The sequence below is a fragment of the Notolepis coatsorum genome, assembly GCF_963971535.1.
Source record: "Notolepis coatsorum genome assembly, chromosome: 12".
Classification (NCBI taxonomy): Eukaryota; Metazoa; Chordata; class Actinopteri; order Aulopiformes; family Paralepididae; genus Notolepis; species Notolepis coatsorum.
Genome location: NC_140176.1, coordinates 65,362,250 through 65,385,907, shown reverse-complemented (window position 1 = coordinate 65,385,907; position 23,658 = coordinate 65,362,250). Strand labels below are relative to the sequence as shown.

General features: G+C 47.1%; 1 protein-coding gene across 1 annotated transcript in view; it reads right to left on the bottom strand.

The window, feature by feature from the left end:
• The window catches only part of malrd1 (MAM and LDL receptor class A domain containing 1), a gene marked incomplete at both ends in the record, with an annotated part of 129,163 nt that overhangs the window by 22,201 nt on the left and 83,304 nt on the right, over positions 1-23,658 (bottom strand). Inside the window, 5 exons of the mRNA XM_084325849.1 lie at positions 1,212-1,303; positions 2,480-2,605; positions 7,913-8,191; positions 10,558-10,759; positions 16,181-16,338. Of these exons, the coding sequence (XP_084181975.1) occupies positions 1,212-1,303; positions 2,480-2,605; positions 7,913-8,191; positions 10,558-10,759; positions 16,181-16,338 (857 nt within the window). The remainder of the gene's footprint in view (positions 1-1,211; positions 1,304-2,479; positions 2,606-7,912; positions 8,192-10,557; positions 10,760-16,180; positions 16,339-23,658) is intronic.

Here is a 23,658-nt window from a genome sequence, read left to right as displayed (position 1 = left end):
GTCCCCTGTCCTCTGTGTTCTTACCCCATGTACCCGTCTCCTGCCCCCTGTGTTCTTACCCCATGTACCCGTCTCCTGCCCCCTGTGTTCTCACCCCATGTACCCGTCTCCTGTCCCCTGTGTTCTTACCCCATGTACCTGTCTCCTGCCCCCTGTGTTCTCACCCCATGTACCCGTCTCCTGCCCCCTGTGTTCTTACCCCATGTACCTGTCTCCTGCCCCCTGTGTTCTCACCCCATGTACCCGTCTCCTGCCCCCTGTGTTCTTACCCCATGTACCCGTCCCCTGCCCTCTGTGTTCTTACCCATGTACCTGTCTCCTGCCCCCTGTGTTCTTACCCCATGTACCCGTCTCCTGCCCCCTGTGTTCTCACCCGATGTACCTGTCTCCTGCCCCCTGTGTTCTCACCCCATGTACCTGTCTCCTGCCCCCTGTGTTCTTACCCCATGTACCTGTCTCCTGCCCCGTGTTCTCACCCCATGTACCCGTCTCCTGTCCCCTGTGTTCTTACCCCATGTACCTGTCTCCTGCCCCCTGTGTTCTCACCCCATGTACCTGTCTCCTGCCCCTGTGTTCTTACCCCATGTACCTGTCTCCTGCCCCCTGTGTTCTCACCCCATGTACCCGTCTCCTGCCCCCTGTGTTCTTACCCCATGTACCTGTCTCCTGCCCCTGTGTTCTTACCCCATGTACCTGTCTCCTGCCCCCTGTGTTCTCACCCCATGTACCCGTCTCCTGTCCCCTGTGTTCTTACCCCATGTACCTGTCTCCTGCCCCCTGTGTTCTTACCCATGTACCCGTCTCCTGCCCCCTGTGTTCTTACCCCATGTACCTGTCTCCTGCCCCCTGTGTTCTCACCCCATGTACCCGTCTCCTGTCCCCTGTGTTCTTACCCCATGTACCTGTCTCCTGCCCCCTGTGTTCTTACCCATGTACCCGTCTCCTGCCCCCTGTGTTCTTACCCCATGTACCTGTCTCCTGCCCCCTGTTCTTACCCCATGTACCCGTCTCCTGCCCCTGTCCCCTGTCGCCTCACCCATCTAGGTGCTCTTGCTAGGTCATTTCAGACATGTTTCAGTTCAGCGAGGCTACAGACCTCTGTTCTATAATCACCATGCTTCTCTCCGTCGTTATGAAGCCCTCGGCAATTCTTTTGGGCCCTGTTCTTGTAACACAGGGGTCAGGGGTCAGCATATCGGGTGGAATCAGACCAGCGGGTGGTTTAGCCTGTATTTCCGAGCGAGCGGAGATGGGATGTCCTCACAGTGGATCTTGGCAGCGTTGACCTGTGAGGTGATGTGCTCTGAAGGCACAATGGCTGTACTTGAGAACGTCCTCCGAGAGACACTGCTTTAGTTGGCAGCGGAGCGGACGTTCATAAATTGCAGTTTGGGCAGCGTTTCAGCCAAAACCCGCTATAGGCCATTTGAGTGCAGGCGACGAGAGGAACGCAAAGAGACCCGTCGAGGTGCATCCCGATGAGGCATAATAAAAGTACAAAAAATATATAAATAAAGCGGAGCTCTGTTTGGGTGATCTGATTTTGACCCCTGACATTCAACATTATAGCTTTCTTAGACCTCACTGTTTTAATGAGATACATAGAATAGGCCCTTCACACATTAAAAAAGCCATAGGGAAATGTCACGCTGGTCCCAATAAATGTCACCATCAAGAGAGGGGAGTTAAAGGACCAATCAGTGATCCAAACATAACTAAGTGGGTAGCCCCGCCGCCGAAAGACGAGAAATAAGAATGAAAATCAACATGTAGTCTTTCTCTCCAACTGACTGACTGACTGAAGTCTTGATACAGTACAAGGACAAACACTTGGCAGCAAGTAAATATGGGTTTTAATTGTATTCGCTGCGTTTTGAGGTTTGTTTACACTGGTGATGTTTGTAAACCCTGGCGAGAAACGGATTTATATTCCGATTTGCAACGGGTTCAGAACGTTCCAAATAGCATTTTTTCCGACAGATCAGATTCTCCAGATTCCCCACATTCATAATTTCACGGATTGGGACTTTAAGGAGAAAGGTTTATGAATCCCACTGCCATTTGCAATCCACACATCCCCCTTAAAGGGACATGCCAACATTTTGGGAAATTTGCTTATCGTCTTCTCCAGAGAGAGACACGAAGATAGATAGCCTACCATCCTCTGTGCGTTCAGTAGAAAGCTATCTGGCTGCATGTTAGCTTAGCTTAGCCTTCGGGGAGAGGTGTTAGTTGGACAATGCCTAGGCTAACCAGTCATGTCCGCTTCCATTCATTGTGCTAACATGCAGCCAGATAGCTTTCTACTGAACGCACAGAGGATGGTAGGCTATCTATCTTCGTGTCTCTCTCTGGAGAAGACGGTAAGCTAATTTCTCAAAATGTTGGCGTGTTCCTTTAAGGCCAACGTGCCCCCTGTGACTTAAAGCATCCAACAGAACAGGGGGGGAATGACGGGGAGCCGACAGGGGGGTGTTACCATGGCAGCTGGACTCGTCTGACTGGAAGGGGAGGCAGTCGGCGGAGTGGTCGCATCGCTTCTGACGTGGAATGCAACTGGACCAACTCTCACATATCAGCTCTCCCAACTCACACTGCAGCAAGGCTGGTGGAGAAAGAGAGAGATAGATACAGATAAAGAGAGAGAGAGAGGGGGGGGGGGCAAGATAAGGATGGGTGATTAGGGAGTATATGTTGTGCCTTGTATTCATAAGCAACGATCAATACGTTATTGAATAGAAAACTACCAGTGCTTAGTGGAGTGCGTGGGTGAAAACCCAGAGCTTTGAAGCGCTCAATAACCTGTTATTTTATACACACTCTGAGAGCAGAGCCCACTTCTGCTGCTGGGCTCTGTGTTCCAGCAACAAGACCATTCGGCTATACAGTATACTATACAGTATATATACATATAATATTAGACTGTGCACAGTGTGGGTGGAGGATGGATGGAGGGTGGAGGATGGATGGAGGGTGGAGGATGGATGAAGGTGGAGGATGGATGAAGGTGGAGGATGAAGGTGGATAGATGGATGGAGGGTGGAGGATGGATGGATGGAGGGTGGATGATGGATGGATGGAGGGTGGAGGACGGATGGAGGGTGGATGGATGGAGGGTTGATGGATGGATGGAGGGTGGATAAATGGATGAAGGGTGGAGGATGGATGGAGGGTTGATGGATGGATGGAGGGTGGATGATGGATGGATGGGGGGTGGAGGACGGATGGAAGGTGGAGGATGGATGGATGGATGGAGGGTGGATGATGGATGGATGGAGGGTGGATGATGGATGTATGGAGGGTGGAGGACGGATGGATGGATGGAGGGTTGATGGATGGATGGAGGGTTGATGCATGTATGATGGATGATAGATGAGGGTGGATGATAGATGGAGGGTGGATGATAGAGGATGGATGGAGGGTGGATGATAGATGGAGGGTGGATGATGGATGGAGGGTGGACGATACTGTATATGATGGATGGAGGGTGGAACCGACATTGGGGGATGGTTTCTGGGACTGTTTCCCTCACACAAGTGAACAACGTTGATTGTATTATTCCTACCAACACAGCAATAATTTTATTGATTCACCTTTGCAAGGAAAACAGAGTTCATCTTTCAGCCTTTGTGGAACAATGCTCTTAATTCCTCCTGGGAAAGATCTGTGCATCTATAACAACCCAAATAAAGGAGGAGGGGAAAAAAACACACTCACACACTTGGGCTGGGCGACTCCTTTTCAATTTAAATTAGGATTTTGGCTTCCCACGATCATGAAAACAAGATAATCAATAAAATTATTATTGTGCCGCATGCCGCGTTGCTCTCAGTTTGTCTAGTGTTGTAAATGCAAACAGTAGTTTCAGCTCATGTTGAGAGGGAGGGAGGAGGGAGCGACGGTGCATTTCTCCAGTTATTTTGAAACGTCTTTGGTAACTTGTAGAAGATTGGTAACAGAGAGACTCAGAAGAAGCTTCTATCCTCAGGCCATCAGGATGCTAAAGGACAATAACACTATGTAACAACCATCAAATACACTCACAGCACACACATCCTCACGCACACACTCACTTTAAACAAACAACTCACTGCAGCACCCACTTTACCCACTTTAGACACTTAACACACTTTATATTTATTGGTAAAGAATTTGCACTACAACTCATACCGCATTACACCTTACTGTAAATTTTACCTAAATTGTACCTCATCCCATTTCTGCATTGTACTGAATATTGTATTGTGACTCAGTTACTTTTCTACTCTGCATTGTATATTGTATATATGTATATATTGAACACTTTTGTCTACGTACTTGACTTCTATTTTATACTTATTATACTTATTTTATACTTATCTAGCACAATCTCTGGAGCAAAACAGAAAGAAGCATTTTATATAAGAATATAAGATAAGAGATAAGATATTCCTTTATTGATCCCCTTGGGGAAATTCAGGCATCATAGCAGCATGGGGGAAGGGGGGGGGGGGGTGGTACAGGTAGTAAAAACAACACAGGCAGTGTAAACAATTAGGTCAATATAATTTACTATCTAACTAGCTGAAGAAAAATCACATTATTCACAGTGTCACATAAGGTGCAGTATGCATAAGGTAGTGTTATAATTTACTATCTACTGAGTATACATTATTCACAGTATCCACTGAAATATACATTATTCACAGTATCACAGTATCCACATAAGGTGCAGTATGCCTAAGGTAGTGTAGGTTGTCCTCCTTGGGTTCCTATAAGTCCCAGGTCAATGTCTGGTAGCAGTCGCTGCCCCCTGTTGTGGAGCCTGGAGGCTGCTAGTCGCTGCCCACTGTTGTGGAGCCTGATGGCCGCTGGTATGAAGGACTGTCCGAGGCGGTTAGTTGAGTGTCGGGGGGGAATGAGTCTGTGGCTGAACGAGCTTCTCATCTTGACTAGCTCGTCGTAGAGGGGGTGGTAGGGGTTCTCCATGATGGCAGCCAGCTTCCTTATCATCCCCCTCTCTGCCATCACCTCAAGTCTAGGTAGCTCGACTCCCACCACGGAGCTAGCCTTCCTCACCAGCTTGTTGAGCTTGTTGGTGTCCCTTGAGTTGATGTAGCCTCCCCAGCATGCCACAGCATAGAAGAGGATGCTGGCCACTACAGACTGGTAAAATGACTGCAGCAGTCTGTTGCACACGTTGAAGGACTTGAGTCTCCTCAGGAAGAACAGCCTGCTCTGTCCCTTCCTGTAGAGGGCCTCTGTGTTATCCGACCAGTCCAGTTTATTGTTCAGGTGTACCCCAAGGAACTTATATGAGTCCACCACCTCCACATCCACCCCTCGGATGGTGATGGGAATCGGGGGGGGCCTCTTATTGCCCCTCCGGAAGTCCACCACCAGCTCCTTGGTCTTACTGGTGTTGAGTTGGAGGTGGTTGCTGTCGCTCCACCCCACAAAGCTCTCCACCAGAGCTCTGTACTCCTCCTCATCATCGTCGGTTATGTAGCTTACGATGGAGGAGTCGTCTGAGAACTTCTGCAGGTGGCACCCGCTTGAGTTGCGGCAGAAGTCTGAGGTGTAGAGGGTGAAGAGGAAGGGTGACAGCACAGTTCCTTGGGGGGCGCCGGTGTTGCTCACCAGTACGTCAGACTGACTGTCCTTTAGTCTGACGTACTGCGGCCTCTCAGTGAGGTAGTCCTTGATCCAGGCCACCAAGCCGTGCTCCAGCTGCATCACGGAGAGCTTCTCCGCTAGCAGTGACGGCTGGATGGTGTTAAAGGCGCTGGAGAAATCAAAGAACATAATCCTCACTGAGCTGCGCGGCTTCTCCAGGTGTGTGTACGCTCTGTGGAGCATGTAGATGATGGCATCCTCCACCCCGATGTTTGCCTGGTATGCAAACTGCAGGGGTTCGAGGGAGTCACGCACCAGGGGCTTGAGGTGTTGCAGGACCAGTCTCTCAAACGTCTTCATGACGTGTGACGTCAGAGCGACTGGCCTGTAGTCGTTGAGGGTGCTGGGTCGTCCCTTCTTGGGCACCGGGACAATGCAGGAGGTCTTCCAGAGCTGGGGCACCCTCTCCAGCCTCAGGGAGAGGTTGAAAAGATGTTGGAGCGGTGCTGCCAGCTGCTCCGCACATACTTTGAGCACCCTGGGATTGGTGTTAGGATTGGTGTTGTTATATAAAAGTATTCTGTACTTTTGTATGACAACTAATAAAGAAACTTGAACTTGAAACTTGAGATAAAGGCAGCCTTTGGTAACTTGTAGAAGATGAGATAAAGGCTGAGATTTAGTTGAGAAAGAAGTTAAACAAATTCAGTCGTCGTCGCATGATGTTCTCGAATCAATGAGTCATCGTGTTTAATAAACTGATAGATTTCAATATCAATCAAAATAATCGTGATTATGACTTTTGCCATAATCGAGCAGTGATGCCACAGATTACTTGTAAAAGTAATCCGATTACTGATTACTGATTACTCCTTTAAAAAGTAATCTTAGTTACTTTACTGATTACTTGATTATCAGAGTAACTTAGTTACTTTGAAAGTAACTAGGTTACGAAGTCGTCGTCCCTGCTGCTGCCACAACATAAGAATGACAGAAAAAATTTAGTAAAATGTACTCAGTTTGAGTAAAATGTACTAATAGGGCAGGTAGGCCTATCTTGCTATCTATAGATCTATAGATTTCACAAAAGATAAATGGTCAATAACACCACATGTAGGCTGATATGTAGCCTACCTTTGAGGCCTGCCCCATTCAGATATGGTTCTACGTTATTATTATTTATTATTGTGTGAATGAATGAATGAATGAATGAATGAATGAATGAATGAATGAATGAATGAATGAATGAATGAATGAATGAATGAATGAATGAAAACTTTATTTAACAGATTGCAGAATGGGTACAATACAGTACGGCTCAATACACACAATTGTTAAGGGGATGCAGACCAGAGAAAGACGTGTGTCTTGTTTCCATCAGGGTCCCCCATTTTCAATTCATATAGACATTTATGACATACACAACATACATGACATTTATGGCATAGGGACATATAGGTATTTAGTACTGATACATTTGTGACATAAGCGGTATTCAAATATACAGTACTGTTACCCCTAGATCATGACAGAGTATATACATATGATGGGGAGGGGACTGTACATTAGGAGGGGGTGGGTGGGTGGGAGGGAAATATATACGGCGGGGAGGGAATATATATACTGCAGTGTTGTCAGTGTGCTACTGACAACCTACATACTGCAGTATGGTGTTCCATGTTCATGAATTATAGTGCAATGCAAAAGATGTTTAACTCAAAGGTGGAACATACTGTTTGGCTGGTGGTGCAGCTCCGAGTCCTGTAGAAGTCGACGGTCGTGCAGCTGCTGTATATTCCATATGCGGTAGACAGTATTTTGTTTCCTCCGCAAAGTGAATGTTTTTTTCACCCAGCTTAACAAACGTTAAGTAGATTAGTGAACTTCCAGTGCAAGAAAGCGTTACGAATACGCGCAAGCTTCTCCCTGCTAGCGCGCAGTTTAGGTCAGCCTGAAAATAACAATAACAGCCGCGCCCACCAGCATGGCTCAACACGCCAGGTTGCGTGCTGTGACGTCACTCCCCAATACAAGGAAAAGCTTTCCAAACATATATTTGACTGTCGAAAACGAAAGAAAATACTGCATTCCGCCTGCATTATGATGAGATAGTAACGAAATAGTAATGCACAGCCACTTGGACAAGTAACTGCAATCAGATTACTGGCTTGTAAAGATTAACGCGTTAGATTACTATTTTCGGGGAAAAGTAATCAGATTACAATAACGCGTTACTTAGTAACGCGTTAGTGGCATCACTGTAATCGAGCAGCCCTAACACACACGCACACACACACACGCACGCACACACACTTACGACAGCCATACTCGTCCTCTCCCTCGGGGCAGTCGGGGACCCCGTCACAGCGCAGTAAGGAGGGGAGGCAGCGGCGGTCGGAGCACTGGTACTGGTCCGGGGGGCAGCGGTCCTGAGGAGGGGGGGTGCCAGGCACCTGGCCGGGGCAGCGCTCCTCGTCCGACCGGTCGGCACAGTCCGGCTCCCCATCGCACCACCAGCTCTGCGGGACGCACTGGGGGGAGTAGAGACACTGGAACTGGTCCACGCCGCAGGTTAGAGGCGCAGGAGTCACCGGACCTGGGAGGAGGAGGAGAACGCAGACGGACATTTATGCACTCACACACAGTATAGTACACACACACACACACACACACACACACACACACACACACACACACACACACACACACACCTACAGTATAGTACACACACGCACACACGCACGCACATACGCGCACACGCACACACATACACCTACAGTATAGTACACAAACACCTACAGTTTAGTACACACACACACACACACACACACACACACACACACACACACCTACAGTATTAGTACACACACACACACACACATATATACACCTACAGTATAGTACACACACAAACACACGCACACATACACCTACAGTATACACACACACACCTACAGTATAGTACACACACACGCACGCATACACCTACAGTATAGTACACACACAAACACACGCACACATACAGGGAACAAAATTTACTTTTTGACTTACCAGCCATTTGGCTGGTAGATTTTAAAAAACTACCAGCCAGGCAGATTTTTTACCAGCCAAAAATAAAAAATTGCTTTTTAGTATATCGCCATGTGTTATTATTACTATATAATACTCTCATATGCTATTTTCAATTAATATCATAAACAACATAAGGAATATTAGCATAATTTTGAGTGGACTGAAGGAATGAGTCAGCGTTAATAGTTTTAAATGCAAATAATTTATTGAAACATAGAAGTGGGGTCGGGGACACACACACTGTTTCAACTCACCACCCCCGCATCATATTGTAGTCTAGTCTGTCTTCAAACTTCCACTCCTCTCGAAACCTTTTTATATTTGAATATCAACATTATCTGTGCATCCTCAGTAATCCTCCGTTTACTACAATATACTCCTCTCCTGAGTCCTGACTAGTGACTTCATCGTCTTTCCAAACGCACGCACACACACAGAGAAAGGGAGAGTGCCCCCCCCCCCCCCCCATTTCCCTTTCCCCAGTCCACACTGTCTGCTGTTCTCTATGGCTCTGCCGCTGATCAGGATTAGCTTGTTAGCTTACGCTAACATAACGTTCATTTCGGGCGATGTGGGCATAAAGGAATGGCGACGATGCAATGCATGTTAGATGCATTTGACCCGTTGTGAGAAGAAGAAAAAACCACAGACTTATTTCTGCTCGCAAAATAGGCGCACTGCTGTGTAGCTCTGCTCTCAGGGAACAAACTTAACTTTTTGACTTACCAGCTATTTGGCTGGTAGATTTTAAAAACTACCAGCCAGGCAGATTTTTTACCAGCCATTGGCGGTTGGCTGGTACTTATTTTGTTCCCTGCACACATACACCTACAGTATACACACACACACACCTACAGTATAGTACACACACACGCACACCTACAGTATAGTACACACACACAGTATAGTACACACACACACATGTATATTCAGATTTACATAAACAAACATGTGCACACGCCTACTCATGCACACACACACACGTGTATATGCAGATTTACATAAACAAACATGTGCACGCGCCTACTCACGCACACACACACACGCACACTTCAAATCTCCTATCATCTATTCCAGTCCAGACCGCCAGCATCCTTCAGAGAGGATTATCAATTCTCTGAGGAAGGTTTGTTTTGATTTGTTTGCTTTTTGTTTTAAGCCTCAGTGTGGCTATGAACAAACAGATCTATGCTAATTGTCTCTCTCTCTCTCTCTCTCTCTCTCTCTCTCTCTCTCTCTCTCCTCTCTCTCTCTCTCTCTCTCTCTCTGTGATAGTGGGCGGGTTAAGGGGGTGGATGGACTGTGGAGGATGGATGGAGGTTGGAGAATGGATGGAATGTGGAGGATGGATGGAGGGTGGATGGAAGGTGGAGGATATATGGAAACAACACAATGTAATTGCTTTTCTCCCTCGCTGCTCTCTCTGCTCTCCTGGCGCTGACTAGGTTCCACTGTGAATTTATAACAGGCTCCATTAACTCACTACACTCTCCTGGAGAGAGAGAGAGAGAGAGAGAGAGAGAGATAGAGAGAGAGAGAGAGAGAGAGAGAGAGAGAGAGAGAGAGAGAGAGAGAGAGAGAGAGAGAGAGAGAGAGCGAGAGCATGAGAGAGAGGGAGAGGGAGAGAGAGAGAGAGAGCGAGAGCATGAGAGAGAGCGAGAGAGAGAGAGAGAGAGCGAGAGAGTGAGAGCGAGAGTGTGGATTGGAAAAGAAAAATATACTAATGGAAGTAAAAATAATGTTGATGGGCGAGGAGGAGAGAGAGGAGGAGGAGAGAGAGGAGAAACAACAATAAGGATGGTATAATTGCGTGCCGGTCCCCAAGACAAAAAGGCAGAAGGTTAGAGAAACGCTGAGAGATGGTATTATATACAGATATGAGGGGCTCACCTCCCACCACACACTCGCTGGTGTAGGAGACATCATCCAGAGCCACGTCCGTCCACATGTCCCCACCCACTTCTGCCTGGAATGTCACCCGGAAGGGCGCCGGGTTGGACAGGACCACGTTGGCGTAGGTCCACCGGTCGCCATGGTTACCGCTGACCGCCCACATCAACAGGCTGGTGCCACTGGTGCCAATGGTATAGACCTACAGCATTAGGAGGGGTGTCTCATAGTTAGAAGCGTCATTTTAACACTAGGTTTGGGTTTAAACTAGGGATGCTCGATATTGGCTTTTTTTACCGATACCGATATACCGATATTGTCCAACTCTTAATTTCCGATACCGATATCAACCGATATCAACCGATACCGATATATGCAGGGTTCCCCCCCCCCCCAAAAAACGGAATCATTTCAGGTAATTAACATTACATATCTCTTGTTGTGGAATTAACACAACATTATGCATACTTTTGACAATAAATAAAATCTGAATTTGTTCTTACTTGCTTGCCTGGGTAAATAAAGGTTATAGACATGTAAATTTGTAATTTTTAATTTTTTTTTAAACCGATACCGATATTTTTCGATATCACATTTTAATGCCAATATCGGTAGGCCGATAATATCGGACATCCCTAGTTTAAACAAATGTAAGGGGTTGGAAAGTGAAAGAAAAAGCTTACATGACAGTAGTGACTGTAGATCTTTAAGGGTGATTTATGTTGGTGGTTGAAAGTTGACAAAACAAATCTCTGTCTACATTTACATTTACATTTACATTTAGTCATTTAGCTGACGCTTTTATCCAAAGCGACTTACAAGTTCTGTACGACAAGCCATCAGGAATGGCACAACTCTATCAGCTGAGTAACAATGTTCATCAAAGTGTTGAGTGCTACAGTGTAGGTTAGTTTATTAGGACAAGTGCATGACAGTATGGTTAGTTAGGGTTAGATTTTTTTTTCTTTCTTTTTTTCTTTTTTTAATTCAGATAATGGTTGAAGAAGTGCGTCTTTAGTCGACGGCGAAAGATTGGACGTGTTTCGGCTGTCCTAACTGGGGTGGGTAGTTCATTCCACCATTGTGGGGCAAGGACTGAGAATAGGCGACTTCTCTTTGATGACCCTCCCGGAGCTTGGATAGGAGTAGGTCTGAGGCGGCCAGAAGATGCAGAGCGTAGGGGTCTTGAGGGTGTGTAGTTAGAGACCATTGACCGGAGGTAGGCGGGAGCAGTTCCCTTTGCCGCACGGTATGCTAGGTCGAGGGCCTTGAAGCGGATTCGTGCAGCAATGGGGAGCCAGTGCAGGTCCCTAAGAAGTGGGGTGACATGGGCCGACTTCGGTAGGTTTGAGATCAGGCGGGCCGCTGCGTTCTGAATGAGTTGAAGAGGCTTAGTGGCAGTGGCCGGGAGGCCAGCGAGCAGTGCGTTGCAGTAGTCGAGGCGGGAGATGACTGTTGATTGGACGAGGAGTTGGGTGGCTTCTTTTGTCAGGAAGGGGCGGATCCTTCTGACGTTGCTCAGGAGGAATCGGCAGGTTCTGGTTGTCGCTGCGATGTGAGCAGAGAAGTTCAACTGGTCGTCGAGGACAACACCAAGGTTCTTGGCGGTCGGGGACGCGGTTACAGCTGCATTCTCGACTGTGATGGAAAGGTCGGTCAGGGGGGAGGATTTGGCCGGCAGGTGGAGCAATTCTGTTTTGCTTAGGTTCAGTTTGAGGTGGTTGGTCGTCATCCAGGCGGAGATGTCGGACAGACAGGCCGAGATCCGCTCAGAGAAGTGGATATCTGAGGGAGGGAAGGAGAGGTAGTATAAAAGTATAAAAGTATAAAAGTAATTTCATCTTGTATTGAGTCTTCTAGTCGTATTTGGTGAAGGGTGGAAGGGTGAGATGCTTTCACTTGTATCAATACAGTTGTGTTTGTATCGATTTCTCAAATCGAGCGACACTGACCCTAATGGAAGGGTCCATACTAGTGCTGTCAGGCGATTAAAAAAATTTATCTAATTAATTACAGGATTTGTAATTAATTAATGTAATTAATCACATTTTAATCGCATAACCATTTTAGGCCTGATATTTTATAATCATATAATCATATTTCAAATTGCATGTGTCCGGATGGCAGAATTCAGTACTGCATCTACAAAACCTTCTGTTTAACACTATGATCGCCGCGGACGAGTTTTCACGTCATTCCGAGCCATGCTCATTCTGCCGAAGACGCCGTAACTCGTCTTTGATGTCAATATTTCAAAAATCTGTCATCGAAATCATATTTCCTTTCCGGAGCCCTGAGACACACTGCTGATCTCCTCTCAACTCTCTAGCGGTTCAAGAGCGCCATCTGGTGGCCGATCGGCAGATCGGCAACCGGATATTAACCTTTGAACCGGTAGTACTCATCCATATGTGGTCCGGCCACTCGCTATAGCTCCCGCGACTCCATCTTGAAACACTGGATAATAGATCGCTCGCCCTAACTCAATAAACAACGTTATTTGGACGTATATACTATTATACAACCTGGAAATGGATTGGGCATTTCTACATCCCATAATAGAAAAAAATCTGTTCCACGCTCATCTGCCAGCGGCGCGAGGAAGCCACGGTAAGATTCAGCGTTATTTTCGAACGTATTCTATACTAACTGATCTGATGAACATATGACCCACTCTGGATGAATCATCTAACGCTGCCCACGGAATTATAAACGATCCCCCGCCCATCCGGTCAACATCAGATGATGCGTAGAAACTTCTAGAAGTACGTCCAGTTGAAACTTTTTATCTCGCACAGATTCCTACCAAACTGTATTTGATCATCAATATAATGCATTTAGGGCTATAAATCACGTTCTGAAGAAAGCTGCAGAAAACGATAAAAACATACTTATACTTTAGACCATATTTTAGTATGAATATGTGAATGAAAAAGTTTAACGTTGCTACACCCTGAACAATACATATAGGCCATTGAATGGGCCATAATAATGGCAATTTAGCAATAGAATTTAAAAAGTTATAGCCCTGCAAAGAAGGGGAACTTCTCCATAGACAAATAGAGCTGGCGAGGGATGGTAAATTATGAATTTAACCCATGGCGATTAAAGTGTTAATCATCTTCCCTTTATTAATTTGCTTAGATTTGTCAGGTCTGGTAAATTTTAGCATGGTGTTATTCACAGTAAAAAAAAAATAATAATTGAATTGATATTCTCATTTGGTTCATTACAATTTACTCAAGCCTAGTAACAGACACAGTATTTCTGACACTGGGAATACATTCCCTGAGATCCATAGATGTCCCTAGAATCAGATACCAAGAACATGCAAATGGCCATTTAAAAAAATAAAAAAGTCTGTAAATGTTTATTCTACGTTCTTATGGAATGAATGATATTAATTTTTTTATTAATTTTGAGTTAATTTTCATAACGCGATAATTAGCTGTGTAATTAATTAATCTAATTAACACTGATACACTGATAGCCCTAGTCCATACTGTATGGACTTTGAACTCTGTTGCCTATACTCAATTTATACTTGCCTACTGCTTTCACTGTCTTACAACTGCCTTAGACTGTAATCATAGTAATCATAATAATCATAACTACCTACCACAGACTATACCTATATAACTCTGTATGATAGCATGTACAATAGTGCTGTATATACCATATATATATATATATATATATATATATATATATATATATTAATACTTACCACATATATAATATATATACATATATATTCTGTCTGAATATACCTGCATAATCCTTCTATAGCTACTATACACTTGCATATAACCCATATAACTGTGATAGCATGTACGATAATGCTGTATATACTACATATATATATATTTATTCTTACCGCATATATATTTATCCACATGTGTCTGTATATACCTGCATACCTACAGTACTCTAAGTTACTAGTCATGCTGCTGGCCAGTATGACTTACTACTATAGTGTCTTTATACCTCTATACCTTTATCACTGTAAATAATAATACTACAACTCTGTACATCTGATTAGCACCATTACTCAGTAGTAGTAATTTAATATATTTTATATCCAGTTGTATCCCCGGTACATGCCAAACTTATTTTTGTTGTACTGTACGTGAGCTGTATAATGACAATACATTTGAATCTAATCTAACTAGTCTAGTAGATAGAGGGGGGTATCATGCACCCCCCGGAAATATACTACTAACCAGACTTTCTAGATTGGAAAAAAAGGTGAAAAAAATTATAGGCTATGTTAACAAGTTGTCAGAGTGTCCCATGTATCATATGCAAATTAAGGACGAGATTATCAAAAATATATAATATATATAATAAAAATAATCACATGCATTATGGATGGCCATGGTCGGATGAAGTCAGTTGATGCTGTGTGAGCCAAGATGCTGCAGAAAATGATGGGTGCTAAACATCACTAAACACTAAACATCATGTTGCCACGCAAGACATTCTCAAAATGTGTTCCGTTGTATTGAAAATAATTCTGACTGACGAGTCTCACAACGACACAACAATAGACAGGTTTCTTGTCTATAAACATACCGCGTTTGAGCCAATCAGCAATACCCGCTGAATCACATGACCTACCTGCCCGAGCTGCAGCGCAATTTTTTTTTACAACAGGGCTCTATGGAGAAACCACGGCACTCCCCTGACTAAAAGTTGTTTACTTTTAGAGATCAAGTTACTTGTTAAGATGGAGATGTTCTCCTTCAACTCGCTACGTGTGCTGAAGGTGTGTGTTCTATCAAAGTGAAATGCGGCTGACTTCACGGCGGGCAGCGCGTCACCTTCAGCTAGGGCTGGGCGATATGGCCAAAAATTATATCACAATATCGATATCATATTACTCGATATCTATAATTATCGATATTGTTATAAGCTTTAGTATTATTAAAGAAGCATTTCATATAAAAGTATTCTGTATTTTTGTATGACAACGAATAAAGAAACTTGAACTTGAACTTGAATAAAAAAAGAATATATATATATATTTTTTTTAACAACAGATGTATGTTTATTTTGCAGCAATTCTTTGTCGTTGCCGCCATCTTTAGTGTTACAGCCCCTCACACTCCAGTTCTCAGGCTGCAGCTGGTTTGAAAGCGAAAGTAAACAGGCTTCTCTGCTGGCTGTGGCTCCAGGGGAGTTGAACAGTTCTGGCTCTGCTAGTTTCTTTTCTATCTTTGGTGATTTTTTGGTGGACAAACCACCGCACATGTGCACCGTGACTCGTGACTGGAGTCTAGCTCTGCTAGCACACATAGCCTACTGTGTACAGACGGTTTCAAACTGTATTTTAAATTAGAAAACAAACAAAATAAATGGACAAGAGAAAAATAAATCTCAATTTGGTATTGTCATTTGGACAAGCAAAGCCATTACTTTAAGTTGCAGGCAAGAAAGACAAGTCTGTCCACTGTCTCTGGTTTTAAAACTGCCCTGTTGCAGGTCACAAAAAAAAAAGAAAAAAAAAAAAGATTTATAAAAAAAAAGGAAATTATTGATATATTTTTAAAATTATCAATCTATATAGATTATTAAAATATATTGCGATAATTATCGTTATTGTTTTATCGCCCAGCCCTACCTTCAGCGTCCCGATGCGGTCGGAGCCGTGCATGTAGAACCAGAAGCGCAGGTGACACAGGCCGATGCTCGCCGGGAACGGACGCCTGGTCGTCACCTTGGCGACGTCACCCTCCCTCTCGGTTGCAGAGTGCACATATAAGAAGCTCCCTCCACCTCCTGGAGAGACACAGAGTACACAGATCACCAGATATGAGTGTGGAAAATCTTTGAAAAACATCTACTCAATTATAGAAACTAGTGATTAATCATGTTCCTCTGTGCAGAATTTTGGAGTTGGATACGTTTTATGAATGTGTCGTTCCTGGGGCTGCAAAACCTACAGGGGTTGTTTACTGTAAGTGCCATGCTTTTTTTTTTATCCACTTTTTCTCCCATTTTCTATATTTTCTCCCATCCCAATTTCGTATCATCCAATTCAACCCTCCCCTGTCACGAACGCTGTTTCTTGCCTCCCACAAGCCGGCTGCAATGTGGACTAAGTCATACATAGCACAAGTCCCCTCCGGTACTTGAGGTAACAGCAGTCGCATCTTTTCACCTGCGCAGCTCGATCTCTCAGTGGCGAGGAGTAACGCATGGGAGGCTCACGCTGCCCCCGACACTTCCTGATTCTACTGCGCAGGCGCACCAACCGACCTGTAGGAGTCGCTGTCCACAACGCCCGATCCCCACCCATCAGTTTCCCACCCCCTAATACTGCCAATGTGTATTAGTATGAACGACCAGCTAAACTGAAAGCAAATGTGGAGCGCTGGGCTCGAACAGGCAAGCCCAGCGTCTCCAGATTTTGTGGCGAGCGCCTTGCCCACTACGCCACGTAGCCGCCCTGTAAGTGCCATGCTTAACCGAGCAACACAAGAAACAGCAGTGTGCAGGCTTGTTTAATTCTGTTTGTTCTGGAGAGAGAGAGAGAGAGAGAGATAGAGGTAGAGATAGATAGAGAGAGCAAGCACACATGTGTGTATGTGGTAGAAGATTGATTACATTTGTCACTCCTCAAAGCTAGAAATAACATACTGACAAAAGATTGGATACAAACTTTTCAGACCACTCTTGAGTTTTGAGACACTGTATACATTATAAAAGACATACAATAGAAGATCATTTACACAGCTGTATAATGTACACAAAAGAAAGCAGTCTGTGTCTGTGCATTGTACTACATGTGCTACGGCTGGCTGGACTTATTGATCGGCTCTGTATTGAGATCATACGTTTGGTTCCATGACACAGTTCCTGGTGTTCATCTTTAAAATCGGTTTGAGCCGGCCAATCACAATTCAAAACAATATACATTGTAGTCGAGGAGGTTTGAGCCGGCCAATCACAATTCAAAACAATATACATTGTAGTCGAGGAGGTTTGAGCCGGCCAATCAATGTTTGGATACGTTTTATGAATGTGTCGTTCCTGGGGCTGCAAAACCTACATGGGTTACTGTAAGTGGCATGCTTAACCGAGCAACACAAGAAACAGCAGTGTGCAGGCTTGTTTAATTCAGTTTGTTCTGGTATAACACCCCAGTTCCAAACATCACCATCGACGGCTTCCCTGTACCCTTCTCCCCCCAAGTCAAAAGCCTCGGTGTCATCCTGGACGGCTCCCTCTCCTTTGCACCACACATCAAAAACATCACCCGGTCTGCCTTCTTTCACCTCCATAATATCTCCAGACTCCGCCCATCTCTGTCCCAATAAAATACGGAAACCCTGGTCCACTCATTCGTCACATCCCGGATCGACTATTGTAACACTCTCCTCACCGGCCTTCCCACCAAACTCCTCAACAGACTACAAATCATCCAAAACTCTGCCAGGATCATCACCCGCACCAACTCATCTGACCACATCACCCCCGTCCTCATTCAATTACACTGGCTCCCTGTGCACTCACCTTCAATGCCCTCCACAATCTAGCCCCCATCTACATCACTGACCTCCTCCAGGAATACACCCCCTCCCGCACCCTCCGCTCATCCTCCACTGGACTCCTCTCCATCCCCAACTCACGCCTCAGTACCATGGGTGCCCGAGCTTTCAGCTGCTCGGCTCCCAGACTTTGGAACTCCCTGCCCCCTCATATCCGATAGTCTGACTCACTATCAACATTCAAATCTCAACTGAAAACCCATCTGTTCAAACTAGCATATTCACTGTAACCTATGCCACTGTCCTATACCCCCCTGCTGTTTGTTTGTTTTGTTATTTTAACCTAACTGTTTTTATACTTCCTGTTGCTTGTTTTACTGCCTTGACTTTTACTGCCTGCCGTGTGTTTTTAAATTTTTTACCTTTTCCTATGATCTGTAAGGTGACCTTGAGTGTCCTGAAAGGCACCACCAAATAAAAATTATTATTATTATTATTATTATTATTATTATTATTATTATTATTATTATTATTATTATTATTATTATTATTATTATTATTATTATTATTATTGTAACTGAGGGGTACAATTCCCTGACTGTATTGAAGAGTATGGTATATTAAACCAATACTAGTTATGTACTTTAATTACTGGCCATACAGTACATGAATATATATGGTGAACACCCACACAAGAACACGGCATTGACACATAAAGTTCTATTTGGAGGGTATTTATTATTATCAAGCAAGCAACGTTAGGTTACAGATTGAGAATTATACTCGCGCTTGTAAGGCGAAGAACACACGTAAAGTAAGTCAAGAGCGTAAGTCAATGAGAATACTAAGATGGGTCTAAACTGACGCCACCTGTGGCATAGCAATTACATAGGGCACACTAGTACCAGCTGGAGACACTGGGGGGTTCCCTCCGGGTGTAAGGCCGGCAGGGGTAGAGGAAGGTTCGGGTACAAAGTCTGGGTCAACGAGGAATAAAGAGGCTCCAGCTACGGGAGTCGATGCATGTACTCCCTTGATCGGCAGACAAAGCAGCAGTTGTAATCCAAGATGCTCGAATAGCATTGACGACAGCCAGCCAGCCTCCTCCTAGAGGCGGGCTCGAGTGATGATCCTCACGGGGGTAAATCCCAAACGATAGTGGAATCCACGGTACTCTCCTCCAGCGGTAATGGTCACAAAGCAATATAATCCAACCAGAAATGGTTCTGCAATCGCCGGTGTAGATTCTCCTGTGCACTATACTTCACATTAAACTAGGTTGAACTTGACGTTACTTCACTAAACTCTGACACTTTTACTATCCTATTCGCACATGTTCTAAGTGCTCTATTTAGACGCAAGGTTGCTCACTTCACTTGCACGTTGACTCGTGGTGAAGGCTGTACTAGTAATGAACGAACTGCTGCTGTTTACACCTGCGCCGTATTTATACGTAAGTGACAATCTAGTGCCAACCTGGTCACTCTTTGGTCCTGAATCACTACACTGCCAAAGGCATGTTGTAACATGCCCCAAACTCGCCCACCGCACCTGTCTGAGTACGAGACTGCCTGGAGCCTGGGGGGGGAGTGTCCAATAGGAGAGCGCATATTACTCTGGTTTGAACACAGGTAAAGGGACATTCCGTGTATATACACAAATAATATACAGGGGATATCAAACGATATACAAATATTATACAAGGGATATCAAGCAATAAATATATATATTCGGTTTAATCTGACCCTTTGTAACAGCCGCCTCCTAATTAGTCCGCACCTAATTAGATAAAGTGAAGACAGATTAATAGTCCTGTCAACTACTCAATGTCTGTTGTGGGGAGTAGGGCAATCTACAAAGTCAGTGGGTCATGATCGTCATCAAGGGAGTCAGGGAGCCTTGGCAACTCTATCAGCTTCGCCACGGGTCGGGTGTATGTCCGTCCCTGGACAATAACTTCTGCCGTTCTGACCTTTCCGTCGGCACCAGTGATCACTTTGCTTACGCGGCCGGCCGGCCACGCAGCTCGGGGTAGTGACTGGTCTATGATCATAACGATTGTGTCCACCTTGTAAGTGGTCCCTGTCCTTGACCCGCTTCTGACGGGCTGGAAGGGATGGTAGGGGGCTTAGGGGGAAGCGGGCCCGAGACTGGTTGATCTGTGCTTGGCTGTGCCTCCACATCCTCCGTCTGTTCCTCTTGTTTGGTCTGTACCCCGTCTGAGGAGGGGCCGGTTCCGGCCGCCCCATCAAGGAGTCGCTTGGGGTGCTGGGTTTGAGGTCAGCTACGTCGCTTGGAGCGCAGCTGAGGGGGGTGGAGTTCGGAACTCCCTCTTCTTGGGCCCACGGTTCTCTCACAGGCCTCTCGTCTGGTGTCAATAGCCTCTCCACGGGCTGTACGAGAGAGTGGCCGGTGTCGCTCACCTTTGTGTGCAGGCAGTGTGTAGACGTGGGTTGACTGTCAAGTCCGTAGAGGGGGCCCTGGAGCGTCCACGCCAGTCGGGTCTGAACCGCGACTGGGCATCCTTTGGGTCCGATGTGGGCCGCCTCAATTGGGAGAATGAGGTCCGCGTGGTCGGAGCCTATGAGCAGGGTCGGTGTGGCGCCGTCGATGAGTGGTATAGGTAGTCGACGTAGGTGCACGTACTTCGCCATCAGCTGTGGGATGGGGTAGGTGTACTGTGACAGGCCTATGTTGTGGCTGGTGAAGACGTTGGTGATGCTATACTGCTTCTCGGGCTGCTCGATCGCTGCTATCTTGAAGGAGACATTTTCACCCTTTATGGTCTTCTGGTCTCTTCTAATGGTACGGATTGTCATTGTTCCTTTGGCACCCCGCAGGCCCAACTGGGCTGCGGCGGAAGCGAGGAGGAGAGTCTTTTCAGACCCATCGTCTAGGACGGCGTAAGTGTCCAGGACCTTGTCCTCGTAACTCAGGAGCACTCTGACCACTTTGATGAGCACTCGGGGGCTCCCGCTATGCTGGTCTATGTGGAGCACTCCTGTTGGTGGGTTGCCTTGGATCTTCTGCTGGTGGGCCCCGCACAGTGATGCGCGGTGAGCGGCGCCCGCCTGGGCCGCCTCACGCCACTGATCAACTTGGACGGGGTTCAGTGTCTTGTATTCGGCGCACTGTGCCAGCCAGTGTCCGCCGTCGCAGTAGGTACAGACGATCTCCCGTTCCTCTCTGGCGGGGGAGTTGTGACTCGACGGTGGTGGCGCCGACTCGGGGTAGTACTGGTGGCACTGTCGGTCCCCGTGTCTGCTGCGACAGTCGGGACACCAGGGGGTGGTTTCAGGCCTGGTCTGTGGTGACACCGCCTCGGCCTGATACATCACCGTGACGGGCCCATTTTGGTTTCCTCGCGGACGCTTGTTGATGTCGTGCAGGACCTCCAAGTGGGCGCCGTCGCACTTGCTGCATTTCTTCTTTAAACGGCACTCAGCTGCCATATGGCTGCGCGTGCAGCGGAAGCAGCGGCGGTTGGCTTTGATCCACTGACTCACCTCGTCAGTGGTCAGCTTCTTGAAAGTGTCACATTGATACAGCCGATGTTCCTTTGCACAGTACTGGAATTCAATCTTCCACTCCCCTTTGGTCGGGGGGTTGCTGTGGTTCTCGTGCTGCGGCACTGACTCGGCCTGGTGCATAACGGTCACTGACCGGCGGTTATCATTAGATCTCCGAGGTCCATCTCTTGGGCTTGGTCCACTCCACACGAACGTCTCCAGTCGTAGGCTGCTGACTTCCCTCGCGAGGAAGGCGGCCAGGTCTAGGAGGGATGGCTCGGGACCGTCGGGATCACGGTGGTCTCTCTGCCGCCGAAAGCGCTCTTGGCGGGCTGGAGGGAGCTTCTCTAGTATTCGTTCCACATTAGAGTTAGCATATAGTTCATATCTCCCTTTCTCCTTTTGGGACCCCAGCATCCCTACCAGGGATTGTACCTTGATAGAGAGGTCATCCAATGCTCTATTGTCTTTGGCTGGGGGGAGGCGGTCGATATCTCTTATTTCTTGTATCACGTAGTTCCATATGCGTCCATAACGCTGGTCGAGGGCCAATAGAGCCGCGGAGTATGGGGTACTTGAGTTGGAATATGCCAGCGCTATATTATGCGCTCTGGGCACCTTGAGGTGCTTGAGGAGGATGGCATATTTGTACAACTCATCGGGGACGTCGGACATCATAGTCTCCAAGCACATCCGTAATTCCGTGTACTGTGCTCTGTCCTCGTGCGTAAAGTCTGGGAACGTCGGTGTGCCAAGGTACGATACCACCTTGATACACTTGATACTTGATACTTGGATGGCTGGCACATTGGTGAGCGTAGGGGAAGAGGCCTCCTGGGCGAGTCTCCCCATACGTGTTGTCGTGGGTTGGTACTTGGTGGGTACCAGGGGCCGGGTACCCAGGTGCTGTTCCTCGGTGCTGACTGTACGTCAAACTCACCCGTGAGTTGGGTCGGGGGTTTGTAGTGCAGTGACTCGGGGCTGACGTCAGGGCTGTACTGGGCCTCCTGGTCCAGAGTACGTTGCTGCTGGTCGGGGCTGTACTGGGCCTCCTGGTCCAGAGTACGTTGCTGCTGGTGGGCTTGACATTCCTCCTCTTCCTCTTCTAGGTCCTGGAGTCTTCTAGTCAGTCTCTCGGCGACGTAGGCCGGTTCTTCCCGGTGGCTGGGTCTCGTATGGACCGGTCGGGGAGGGGGCCCGGAGACGTAGACAGGATCCTTCTGTTGGCCGGGTCCCGGGTCGCTGGGCCGGGTAGGGGAAGGTGCCCTAGACCCTTGTCGTGATGATCTCCGGGAGCTCCGTGCGGAGAGAGGGGGTGTCGCCATGGCAATCAATTGTTCTATCATCTGCGCCTGCAGCCGGTCGCGCTCTGCTTCGCGCTGGACATGGGCGGCGTCGCGCTCTGCTTCGCGCTGGGCATTGGCGGCGTCGCGCTGTGCATTGGCGGCGTCGCGCTGTGCTTCGCGCTGGGTATTGGCGGCGTCGCGCTGTGCATTGGCGGCGTCGCGCTGTGCATTGGCGCTGGCATGGGCGGCGTCGCGCTGTGCATTGGCGGCGGCGCGCTGTGCATCGGCGCGGCCTCTTTCAATGTTCTCTTCCGTCTGAAGGCGTCTGGTCTCCAGTCTTATGCGGTCGTCTTCACTCCTTTGTTGCGCCTGGAAGCGCTCTCGCTCGGTTGCAGAGTGTTCGCGTTCACTAAGGGCTTGCGCTTGGAGTTGCGCGTGAAGGCGCTCTCGTTGGTCTGCAGATTGTTCGCGCTCGCTCGTCTGTTGAGCCTGGAGGCGCTCTCTTTCCATGGTAGAGTGTTCGCGCTCACTAAGCATCTGTGCTTGAAGTCGATCGCGTTCACCCTGAAGTCGATCGCGTTCGGTGGAGGCTACCAGGGTGGCGATGAAGGCCTGCGCCAGCATCTGGTCCGCCTCGCTGGGGGATGACACTGACGGAGGTGATCGGCTTCTGACAGTGCTCGTTGGAGATCTGTTCTCTGGGCGCGCCTCGAGGTCCATCTCCTGGGCGCGCTTCTCTTCTGGTGGTGTGTCGGGTTCTGTCCCTGGATCGCTTTCTTTATCCTGGAGCTCTCCGGGGACTATCCCGTTGAC